Raw genomic sequence first — 13,235 nt, 5'->3', positions numbered from 1 at the left:
ATTTTTACCAGTTTTTTTTTTGCATCGCGGTTATTTTATAGATCCAATCTATGAAATAATGATCGCTTTACCACTTGGCACGCGTCCTGCTTCGAATCATTGTGACCGTATTACTCCCAATCGATCCAGTTCAAGTGTTCTCTTTAGCGGAGGCGAAAGCTTAATTAATTCATTTGAAATTTTTACTGCTATCATAGTTGGAGTATCGGCGATCGATCGGCATAGGATCGTTGTTCGCATCGAAAAGGAAATTGGCCATTTGGGCGCAAGAGCGGTTTGAGAAGAACCGGTTATGTCATCTCGTCCGGCCGCGTGCTAGCCAGACTCGCGGGGTCATTATTCTGACCGCGAAACGAACCCTCAAACTGTGGGACGCAACCTTCTACCCCCAAGTCTAAATAGGGACACTACAACTATGATGGAACATACAAAACAAGACTGTTTTAAAATAAGACTTGCATTTAAGTCATATCAATTGAACTGAAATTCCTTATTTAAAAAGCGAGCTAAGAAGAGGCTAGTAAAAAGGTAACTATGTGTAAAACTAGATCAAAATGTCTTTAAAATTAAAAAAATATATTTATTTAGTAAAAATACAAATAGATACCACAAAAAATATGCAGGAAGGACCTAACTGTAATATTGTTGAATAAGAACTTGAATTGAAGAATAAGAATATATTATATTTTTATTTAAATATTCAAATAATATGCTACTGTGTGCTTAAAATATATTAACTTTTTATTACAAAATATAATCGAAAAACACTACCCATACAATTTTTTCAGTAGGAAATCTTCAGAGCAACTCACATTCACATTCGTATAAATTGTTGTATTACATACTGTTGTGAAAAATCAAATTAAATAGAGTTATGTCAATTATTAAGTGGTTTATGTAATTAATCGTGATAATAAAGCAATGAGTCAGAAACATATAAGAACAGACTATTGATGTACGGAAGAAGTTCTCGAATGATAACCGAGTGTAAAAGGATGCAAGGAAGGCTACAGAGGAGATGGATGGATGAAATCAGATTAATGTGTGGGATAAGATGGGTGAGAGTTGTCCAAAACAGAGACTAACTGAAGCGTTGGAGAGGCCTTCATCCACCAGTGGATGGCGAATGGCTTTAAATTATTTATGATTTTATATAACTAGCATTAATTTAGACACTAAAATATAATTATTGAAAACTTTAAACGATTTAATTAAAAAGTAATCGACGAATACATAAGGTAACATTCTTATCATTTACGCACTGAATTGTATCGATGGCAATCATGAAGTGTTTTCATTTTTTTTATTATGATATTTTCCTTTTTGTCATGGATCGGTAGGTCATGTTCGCTTTCACAATTTACATTATCCGGCCTCTATTAATTACTAAGTCGAGTACAAACGTCAACACATCGTTTGTCAAAACGATCATCGGTCGTTCAAATTTTGCACTTATGCCTACGCCCAATGTAGGTTGAGCAATCTAAAACGTACAAAAGCATATATTAGGTTAGGTAAGGACGATATCTCCACGTTGATGAAACAACTTTCTCGCCACTATTTCAGCGATTGGCAAACTTGACGTTTATACCCCATCAATCTCGCGTATCAGTGACTGGACATTTATTATCCTCGTTTAATACCCTCACAGTTTAATTCGCACATGGATGTGTGTGGAGGCTCACGCACAACGACCATCCGCTTCTTGGTTAACTGTTAATGCAGTTTTTGCGCCAGCCGGTCGGAGGCTGTGCTTGGACGTCAAAGGAGACCTTCTGATGATATACGACTATAGCCAATTACTATTTTCATATTTTTAGCCAATAAATCCAATATTAGTTCAAAATCATATGCCAGAGTTCATCATACATAGACAGTTAGTTATTACAAACTTCGACCGTACATTCACACAAAATGAACTGTGTACTATTATTAAACCGTGTTGCTTATGAGATTTTCATATTGATTAAATTTTTACCACACCTATGTACATACGAATGAACACATATTTACCTGGGTTTCGAATTGTGGCGAATTTGTAATGTGTGTATATAGACATATAGATAAATTGTAACGAAATTTGAATGCAAAAATATACACAAAGATAGCTGCTATATACATATACTGTATGCGTAGCAATTACATTAGATAACATTTGACAAAAATTCGGAAATATGTGAAAGCATGTGGTAACTTCCGTTTGAATATATTTCACTAACGTCATTATGATACGTGTATGATATATGTATGAATTATACGTAACTATGCATATCAGGGACACAAACTGTGGCCATTAAATAATAACAAAACAAAAAATACGCCTTGACTTCAAAACACTTAGATTTATTTTTATGTAAAAAAATTTAAATTTTTTTAACAACCAAAAAATAATTGTTATGGAAAAATAAATCTAATTATGTATCATCATCATCATCTACAGCCATTCTGGATGAAGGCCTTTCCAACACGCCTCCACTCATCTCTGTTTTGCGCAACTCTCATACATCTAAATACGCACCTTTTCCTAATTTCGTATACCCATCTTCCCTGCAATCTTCCTTTTACCCTTTTGCATTCTCTCGGGTACCATTCTAGTACTTCTTTTGTCCACCTTTCGTCCATTCTTCTAGAATTATTACATATAAAATACAATACGCTTTTCATTCAAAAGTAACGAAGCAAAAGACTTGCAAAATAGTTTGCTTTCCCCCGATGGAAATATAAAAACTTATTTACCTTTGGCAATATCTATTATGCTTTTTGATTCCTATGGCTATTATTGAGAAGCAGATTTAATTGAGAAAAAAATCCCAATTGAGGCACACGTAATTAGAAATCAACTCGTCGTCGTTTCGAAAGCGTTACAAATCAAAAATACGACTTTTTTTAGTTCTGCCGAAATACATAAAAAATACAAAATTTAATTTTTGATATACCTATGCTCGCTATGGAATGTATTTTTTGACAGGTCGGTTCTCTTTTCGCGCCAATTCTCTCCGCCATTAAGGGATAGCGATACGTCAAGGTGTGATTAATCGCTGATTTGGCGCCTCCAGACCGACCGACCGGTTTTTAGACCTATTATAAAACAGCAGCGACTGCTGAGAAAAGCCATTCTCAATCTGTGTGGACCAAATTTGAATTTAAACAAATTTAAAAAATAACAATTTCTAATCCAGCACATTATACATATGTAAGCACTATCACTATATATTTTTTGAAAATCACAAAAAATTCTTCATATCTCAAGAAATTTCATATTTTATTTATATTTTGCTTGTGTATGTATGCATATCTTAAATGGTAAACAAATCTTTCAAAACGCTTAAGCGCTTAATTCTACATACATACATATGTATATATGTAGATATGTTGTATGAAATTATTTTTCGGTGCCCAATCTACAGATGGAAATTATGCAGCTTAATTACACTGCATCGTAAAGATTGAATAATGTCCTCGGTATATATGTACATAATAATTGTAACCACACCCAATTCATGATAGAAAAATACCACAATATAACAAAAATTAGTCTTTTGTACAACCGATACTTAATTTGAATGTGTGTATACGACGCAGGAATGTCAAGCCCCTCGAGGATGTCAAAAACAACGCGGCTTAGCAGTTTTCAATTCGATTAAAAGTTTACACATATTGTTAATCGAGGCTTACGACGCATATGTGCGTGGGTAGACAATTGATAAGTTGCATTGAAAGTTGATTTCAAAACGTGCCCGAACACAAAGGAACAAACGAGATTTCAGAAAAAATATCTACGGGGACATCTGCAGCGGCGAGCGAATGCAATGGATGCATTTTTGTTAAATGGATGCATAGTCGGGTTTTAGTGCCGGAGACACCCACGCTACTTCTCGGCTGAAATTCCAATCGAATGCGTATTTAATCGGTAATTATTAAAGGCTTTTAAGCTCAAAAATCACTTGCCATGTTTGTGTGATTTTAATTTGCAAGAATGTGATGAATAAATATTGATTTTGATGACGAACCGCGAAGATGTTCGAAACTCAAATCACTTTCGTTAAATATGCTAATTTCAATTAATAAAATTTACATTGCAAAAAATGTACATACACGTACATATGTGCGTCTTACGTAATTATGAAAAAAATACTCTAACTTTTCCTTTTATTTTTTGATTAATTTCTATTGATAAAGTTAATCTCATTATCGCATAATAAAACGGTATAAAATTTAAAATATCACCTAGTATTAAAAAAGAATTCAAAGAGAAATTAAAACCTATTATGTATGTACATATATGCATATGTTTATATCTATGTACATATGTAAAAGTAGAAATTAAAATATACATATAATGATAACAATAAATTATTACTGTTTATTAAAATGTCAATTAAAGTCAACTATTTTTATTTATTTCAATTTAAAAAGAAAGAAAAACAAATAAATGCCTAGGTATGTTTTAAAATTGAACTACAAGTACCAATAACGTACTTACAATTATACCCAGCATAAAATAGTAATAAAAACTCGTTTCAAGCAAAGAAAGGGTTGAAGTCTTCTTAGAAGCGTTTAACCTTCTGATAAGCTAGTCTACCTGGATTTTATGCTGCAAAAACTGCAATTGTAAAATTCCAACCAACATGTTTTATTCGTTATAGTTTTAATGTGCTTATATAAAGGATATAAGTATAAAAAAAAAACATCAGACATACCGAAATTCCCCATCCCCTCTTTTAGCCATCCTTGTTATGGGAGCACACCAAAAACTTGTCACTTTGTATTTATGTATTTTAACACTGCAATACCCCACTATAGCATTTGGCGTGTTGCTATTGCACTCGGATTTTAATACGTTCAGCGAAAGCTCCCCATTTCGAACAATGGGTTGATTCGCAATTATTTCGATGTTCGTTTCGACGGCTGGGAGCAATTCGAAGTGTGGATTTGCTATAATATGCCGAAAATTGTCGTTGCGGTGGTAAAGGAAAGAGGATTTGCAAAGGGTGTGAACGTGAAGGGGAAACGAAACAAGATGGCGGCGGCGACCAAACCGCGACTGCTTCAAACGCGACTGGCTCCAGACTCGAGGCAAACCCACACCTACAATCAAACGGCAAACGCGAGCTCGACCAGTGCTACTCAACCAACACATGCTACATATTTCATTTCAATTTTCAATTTTTAAAATTCAACTCGCCAAACGTAAAACTACGTACCTTGGAATTTGAAGAGTTGTTACTTCTATGAAGTTGCCGCCACTGCAATGTACGTACATATACATTTGCTTCGTGAACAATAATAGGTTACGGGACTCCATACTTACATTTTCTACATAGCTTTGACGAAATACTGAGGTTTGTCTTTTAATCGCCAGACCAACTAAATAATTTTTTTTTTCACCGCAAATGAACACTATAGCCAACTGTGTACATATTCATACACATGTTATAATTAAAGGGCAGGGGTCAAGTTTCCATTGCCCAAAAAAAAAAAAATGGTTCACTTTTGTCAATCAACATTGTCTTACAAAGCAAGAGAGCAAAAAAAAAGGTTGACAATAGATATTGACGCCCTTTAGTTATAAATAGAGGTAGGATAGTCACAGTGCTATCCATTGTTCGGCAAACCTTTAACAATGCATTTACAACCTTTGAACAATACACGGCCCCCTCAGACTCCGGTGACTAGTTATAAATTATAACTTATAATTAGAGGTAGGATAGTCACAGTGCTATCCATTGTTCGGCAAACCTTTAACAATGCATTTGGAACCTTTGAACAATACACGGCCCCCTCAGGCTCCGGTGACTACTTATAATTAGACTGCGGACCCAAAGCGCGCCGTTCATTGTTCAATTGTTGTAAATGCTTTATTAAAGGTTTGCCGAACCTTTTTTTTTGCACTCTAGCTTTGTAAATAGAGCCAAACCGCCCCGATTCCTGGAAAACGCACGCTCTCTATCCGCAGTCTATTTATATTTAGAGGTAGGATAGTCACAGTGCTATCCATTGTTCGGCAAACCTTTAACAATGCATTTACAACCTTTGAACAATACACGGCCCCCTCAGGCTCCGGTGACTACTTATAATGAAGGAATACAGCAGTGGCGTGCGGTAAAATTCTCTCTTTTTGTCGTACAGCCTTACTTAATGTGCGCGAGCAGGATACAAGAGGGATAGGCTGTTCCTATTGTATCCTGCCCGTGCACATTAAGTAAGACTGTACGACAAAAAGAGAGATAATTTCACCGCACGCCACTGGTATACAGATATGTATTAGTTATAAACAGCAAGTAAATGCAATAGTCGAATTTGCGAAAAATGGAAGGGGATTAATGACGAATGTATTGGAACCTTCGCAAAAATTATGTTAGATAAATTGGCAAACTCTAACAGAATACGGTCGATCTGGATTTAATAACCATCCAAATGTTTTCGTAATCATCGAAAAAATCTATATTTTTTATTGCAAGGCTCTTTTATTATGTTTCACTTCACAAACGATTGAGCTGAAATCCCTACAATCTTCCAATCGTTTTTAAAACTTTGCTATTTTGCGCGGTTTGGTCAACGATGGAAATTCCAATCGATTTTGATAGTTAGATGGTGATAAATAATTATAAGAGACATTTTTGAAAATTCTACAATTTTGACCATCTTGACATGGAATGGTAAGTTACTCTATATATTTACCTTTCCGCCACTCTTTCGTTTTGTCAGATTTTAATTGTTTAAACGCCTATAACTTTTTCTTTTTCACACCATATCTTATAAAATTTTCATTATAGGTTTTCATTATCTTTCATATATATTTTTACTTCACTAACAGTTTATATAATGAATTTTATTTTTATTCCGGCCGGGGTTATTGTTGTTGTCATGCTAAAGATGATCCCACCGCCTGTGTAAAGCCTCGTCAATAGACATCGCTCTTCAACAAAACTAACAGTTCACTTGATCTCTAAACATAATCATTGTCGAAATCCCATGTCATCGATGATGAAGCGAAATTTTGTTTAAAATATTAGAAATTCTTTTTAATTTATTAAAAAAACAAATATTATAATTTGACTTAAAATCTCCTAATACACAATAATAAAAAAAATCAAAAATTTGAAACGAGTCCAATAAATATTCGATTGTTTATGTACATTTCTATTGCTACTTAGCAATTTGACATTTTATTGCGTTACATTAAAAAGTATGAATAAATAAAAATTTGACATTTAAAAAAGACGTGGCTGATTTGTATAAAAAAATTTCTGTTGCTATTTAAATTATGCCGAAAATGCCAAAATAATTTACAGCCTAAATTTAATTTGATACGTACATTCTTCGTGAATGTCGAATACCACACTTGAATCAAAATTATGAATTGACGAAATAAAATAAATTTATCAACATAAAATGCTGTTTCAATTAATCGATTTTCTAAATCAACGACATGCATATAAAATGTAGTATTTTTCCAGCGTGTCTGTGTATATGTTTGATAATGAATTAAATTGCATCGATCGATTTAAAATAAAGTTTTGGCTTTGGTTATAGATTCACACACTGAAATGTGCTTTTTTGTATAATATTACAACTTTCAGATATTACTTTATGAATATGGAGTAAATCTTGAGAGACTAAATTATTTTAGAAATATGTATAAAATATCTCGGGAGCAAGTCGATAAACTAGAAAATCGATACCTACGTTTATGCATTTACATACCAACAAATGATATCAATGTCGTCACTACGGCTGGTTTAGTTTAATAATTTGGACCAGTTTCTCAGATGGTTGAACGTTAAGCATTACAGTGTCACACTCGTTGCGCTCTGAATACGTACAATTTATTCTAAAGTGCAATAGCTCTCTAAGCAATATACATACATATGTATGTACATATGTAACAATATTATGATGATTTGATATTAGGAAGATTGCAGCGTCTATGATTCTACATGTCGCAGAAGTTATCGTTTTAAAATAAATTACTCTCGATGTTAAATCGATTTATCGATTGAAAACTTAAATGTACATACATACATATGAAGTCATAAAAAAACCACAAATGGTTAACTCTAATCCACGTACAGCTACAGTAAATATTTATAAAAAATTTTGACCAGTAAAGAATGACTTTCTAGGGGGATAGGGGGGGGGGGGGGTGTAATATAAATTTGATATGGAACAATTGTATCAACAGTTCAACAATTCTTTTAGTAAGATAAACGAGTTTTACAAATATCTTTCAAAGCAAGACAAACAACAAAACAAAATATATTTGGGAGTTAACTTTTTTTTTCTGGGAAAAATCGACATTTATACTTGACAGGGTTCTAAAGAATTTAAATAGTCTATTTTTCTTCGTTTAGTATTTTAATCCAAATTCCTAATAATACATTAAATAACGTGGATAGTCCCGTTTAAATCTAGGGGTGCCCACCCCAGCTCCCCCCAAATGACGCCCCTGCTTGGAACATTGATATAGAAAATTCAATAATTTTGTGATATTCACCCACTGTTTTGATATTATAAAAAAAACTGTAACAAAACACCTCTTATATACAAATATGCTTATTTTTTTGTTTTAATCTAGATCACTTATTCAAATCGTTATATTTATATGTAAATAATTCAAAGGTTCACAATAAAATATAATTTATTTATAATAATCATTTTTATCATTTAAGGATTTTTATAGAGCCAGATTGATGGTCACATATGTACATATAATAAAAGTATTAAAAATTGTATCCCATTAATATTTTAGTATTATCTCGAATTTGATACTCCATTTTCCAACTATTGTTTTGAAATTTATTTTTTCGTTATGCAAAATTTTTATGTGCGTAATGCGAAAGTTTTTCAGTGTTTAAAATAAAAAAAAATATCATAGCTGAATAAAAATGTCAAAAGTTGACATGGACATGAAAATGCGTGTTGTGGCAACCTATTGTTGGTCGCGAGTGTTGAGTGTTGACAGTTGAAGTGAGGTTAAGCGCGTCGGAGTGGTATAAAGTTTTTACGCTAAATTTGCAATGGCACCAGACGTGAAGCGATTATCAGCACCTGATTCTTCAACTCCTTACCGGCTATTTTCTCCATTAAATACTCGGACTCCCGCTCAACTCCTAGCTGAGACTTTTGACACTCGCGGTCGCCGAAGGGATAAACGTCGCCTCGAACAGCCCAGAACAATATGTCAGCTCCTCTGCATACTTTTAGTGCTATTTGTATTGTGTTAATCCGATCAAATTCAATTTTCCTAACCTTTTCCTTATTTCTGAAATTTTTGCTTTATTTGATTAGTTTTGAAAATGAAAACGCATAGAACTACTGATTAATCCATTTCTAACCCAGCCAAGTGTAATACAGAACGTTTAAAATTTTTATTTAAATTTTAATAAAACTATGTACAGTGAATTTTGTATGTCAAATAGAAATAGTCATATAGTGGAAGTCTTCGATAGTTATTTATACCTTCTTCTTCCTTCTCGTTTGCTCAATGCTGAGCGTCATAGTCATACTATCATCTGGGATCTGGTAGACGATCCGCCTCCACTACTCCCCGTCCTATGCCATGTTAAAAGCAACGTTTAGGGACAATCATGTCAGTTCTATAATATGATCTAACCATTTTATGGGAGAGCGTTCTCTCGCTCACCTTCTCCATACTCTTCCTGGCAATATGGCCAAAATAGGAAAGAATCCTTTTTCTACATGTTGTAGAGTCTCACTGAAACTGTCCGCTCTTTGAAAACGGATATATTCGTACATCTCGAAGACATCTAAAATGTCCTTTTATTTATGCTTAGGATAGTGTAAATGGTAACGACTATAAAATAGCGGCTTCCGTGACGGGCAGGAATGTCAAATTACCGAAAACGCAAATATCGGAAGGCAAAGATCGAAAGATCTTAAGTCGAAAGATCAAAAAAAAAGGTGCATGGTAAACGGTACATACTCACTTAATTTGCGCGAGCAGGATACAACAGGAACAAGAGGAACAGGCTTTTCCTCCCGTATTCTGCGCGCGCACATTAATATGGGAGGAAAAGCCTGTTCCTCGTGTTCCTGTTGTATCCTGCTCGCGCAAATTAAGTGAATATGTACGTGAGTATGTACCGTTTACCATGCACCCTTTTTTTATCTTTCGATTTTTGCCTTCCGATATTTGCGTTTTCGGTAATTTCACATCCCGGCCCGTGAGGTAGACCCATAAAATAGGATGACGAATGATATTATGTTAGTATGGTTCCAGAAATATTGATGTAATTTTGAATCAAGTATATTATAGATGAAAGGTTTTGATTAAAGTATTATACCAGTCACACAAATAAAAAAAACTTGAATACTGATATATAAGAATGATTCATTATAAAAACTGGTATAGGGAAAGATACATCTTTAAAATAACAAGAATATATGGAATGTTTTTCTTCAGAATTACGCGAAGAGTTATGAATTACATTAATCTCATAATAGTTTAATGAATAATAAAAAAAGTAAAATTTTTTGATTCTGACGTCACATTACTCACTATGCCGCTTGTAAAGAAGTTTTAATTCAAAAGCTATTATTTTCTCAAATATCACCAACTAATGATTCTTTGATAATAAGCTTTACTTATGTACATTACATATAAAGTCATTAATAATTTTATTTTTTATTTCAGTTGGTTATTTAAATGCAGTTCGTCAAGCGAAAGGTTCTGCATATGTGGAGATGGGAAAAACAAAAGTCGTCGTAACGGTATATGAACCGAGAGAAATGCCGAAACAGAATAATTTTGAGTATGTATCGAATAGATCATTTTAGTAATAATCTTAAACCCTTGAAGTTAAATAATTTTGCTTTTATTTATAGTGGACATGGTGAACTACATTGCGAAATAAAATTTGCTCCATTTTCAAATGTCAAAAGAGTTCAACTACAACCAGGACCTGAAGAAAGAGAAATGGCTGCAACAGTGAAAAGAGCATTAGAGCCTGTTGTTCTTCGACATTTGTTTCCTAATTTCCAAGTATTAATTATGAAATTGTTGTTTTTTTTTTAATATTCATACCCACATGTGTATGTGAGATATTTTTTCTTACAGTCGGGGCTCGCTTTTTGACATCCCTTATTGGCATGTCCAGTTTTATAGACCATATATTTACTGGAAATATTTGTCATTACTCGATTTTGAAAAGTAAACAGTATGAAAAATGAAAATAAATGAGTTTGAAGGTAAGAGACTAATCGGCAGCTAAAATCGACTCACTAAATTCAAGTTTTCCTAAATATAAAATTCTAATATTAAAATAATTTTGCTTGGCCACTGTAAGAAAAGTAATGCATCATTGCTTTTAGTTAACAATTATTATAACAACGTTCTTCATGTCTAAAAAGCGAGCACTGACATCAATAGCTTACAAAATATTAAACTGCTTGACAATAAACGAACGCTGCCTTCATTTTGTTTATCATCTTTCTGCTTTCAGGTGGATATATTTGCTTATATATTAGAAAATGATGGAGGTTGTTTGGCGACTGTTATAAATGCTGCAGGTTTAGCTCTCGCTGATGCTGAAATTCCAATATATGATACGGTGACGGCACTGACAGTCGGAGTTCAAGGAGATAAAGTAATTGTAGACCCCAATGCTAACGAAGAGGCGATGTGTTTAGCAAGCATAGTTGCCGACAATGCAGGTGGAAATCATGGCTTGATAGTCAAGGTTATGATGCCACAGATGGAACAAGTTACCGAGTTGTGGCAACGTGGTTCAATTACTTTTGATACAGTATTAGATATTGTTGATTCACATGATCTTGCGTACCAGAACTTATACAAGACTATGAGATCGATCTTACTTCGAAAATGTGACCAATTCCTTAAAGATAAAATGGTTAAAGACGCTAATAAAACACCATATGAAGTCGAAATTGAAATTCTTATTAATAATATGTCTGTTTAACCACCGATTATTTGTTTTATTAACAGCATGTCATAATGTATTTTTTATATATTTTTATTAAATAAATACTGAATTTACATTTATCTACATTAAATGATAAATAAATAAATCTACATTTTCATATGAGCTTATTATATACATACACTTATGTAAATTTATTTCCACTTTTCGAAGAATATACATATGTACATACTAGTTTTCAATCATTTTTAATCAGTCTTTTCATTTATATGCCACTTGGAAAATGACACATCAATCATACGAGTCTACTTTAGTAGTTATTTATCAATAATATGAGTCTAATTTTTAATACCAAAAATAAAAGTGTGAGATGAGATTTTACTTGAAATTTCTATTCTCGCAAAACGCACAAAACAACCTTAAGTTTCAAAGCAAAATCATAGACTGATTGTGAATCACTACACAAACTGATTATTGTTAATAATAAAAAAACTGGATGTTTGAGGATTATTTATTAAAAAAATTAATTTAAATTTTTAAAGAATGCACTTACAAGTTCTTAAAATGAAAAAGAAATTTGACAGTTAATAAGCAACGTATATCAAGATTAATATTAGTCGTCTGGTTTCTCCGGTGGGGGTCCGCATGGCTGAAGCATATTCTCCATGAGGTTGAATCGGACACGAGCTTTAGCTTCATTTTCACATATGGCAAAATAATTCAAGAGATCTGGATGACCGAGGTAGCTGGAGCAGGAATCTCTGTGCTGATTGGTCAGCCATTCAAATTTTGAAGTATCCGCATGACCTGTACCGATGTATTTACTCTGCAAGTGCTCTAACTGACTGTGGATGTTGTATCGTTCACCCATTGTCAACTAAAAACAAAAAACGATTTTAAAAAGCGGTAAACGAACATAACCTATACACAAAAGAAAAATATAAAATATACACATGTAGATATTAATATTAACATTTTCTCTCATTAACTAGATATATTCAATGAAATAACAAATAAGATTACCTGTGTTTACAAAAAGAGCATCGGAAATACTAAACGAATAGCCGCGGTCGACAGAGCTGTCAGTTACTTTTGGTATTAACTGAATCGATATCGACCATAAATATTAGCTTGGTTTCAGATAAACAGTAGGCTGATAAATTTCGCATGTTGAGATCGCGAAAACGAAATATCTGGCATCCGAGGGCACAATATTATCTCGAGGTCACGATATTGAAGGATGGTTTCGAGCTATCAATATTATCAACGTCAGTATACAGTTTGAGTTTGTAGTGGATACTTGTGTTTTGCTTGTTTCAGCCTTCAAAATGG

General features: G+C 33.3%; 3 protein-coding genes across 3 annotated transcripts in view; 1 reads left to right on the top strand and 2 right to left on the bottom strand.

The window, feature by feature from the left end:
- B4 (imaginal disc development protein B4) overlaps positions 1–5,096 on the bottom strand; it is a 56,692-nt gene extending 51,596 nt beyond the window's left edge. Inside the window, exon 1 of the mRNA XM_077428278.1 lies at positions 4,701–5,096. The gene's annotated coding sequence lies outside the window, so the exon portion shown is untranslated. The remainder of the gene's footprint in view (positions 1–4,700) is intronic.
- A 3,828-nt stretch (positions 5,097–8,924) lies between these two features.
- On the top strand, positions 8,925–12,136 carry Mtr3 (exosome complex exonuclease Mtr3). The gene is made up of 4 exons (XM_077428277.1): positions 8,925–9,183; positions 10,658–10,775; positions 10,849–11,005; positions 11,466–12,136. Exons 1-4 carry the CDS (start codon positions 9,021–9,023, stop codon positions 11,940–11,942), a joined length of 915 nt encoding a protein of 304 aa, XP_077284403.1. The 5' UTR covers positions 8,925–9,020; the 3' UTR covers positions 11,943–12,136.
- Positions 12,137–12,403: 267 nt separating this feature from the next.
- Sf3b5 (splicing factor 3b subunit 5) lies at positions 12,404–13,007 on the bottom strand. The gene is made up of 2 exons (XM_077427411.1): positions 12,927–13,007; positions 12,404–12,780 (listed from the first exon to the last, which is right to left on the bottom strand). The coding sequence occupies exon 2, from the start codon at positions 12,772–12,774 to the stop codon at positions 12,517–12,519; it is 258 nt and encodes an 85-aa protein (XP_077283537.1). The 5' UTR covers positions 12,775–12,780; positions 12,927–13,007; the 3' UTR covers positions 12,404–12,516.
- Positions 13,008–13,235: the final 228 nt, after the last annotated feature.

This window comes from Arctopsyche grandis, chromosome 3 (assembly GCF_051622035.1).
Source record: "Arctopsyche grandis isolate Sample6627 chromosome 3, ASM5162203v2, whole genome shotgun sequence".
Classification (NCBI taxonomy): domain Eukaryota; kingdom Metazoa; phylum Arthropoda; class Insecta; order Trichoptera; family Hydropsychidae; genus Arctopsyche; species Arctopsyche grandis.
Note: the sequence above shows the minus strand (reverse complement) of the source record. Positions and strands in the feature narration are given on the sequence as shown.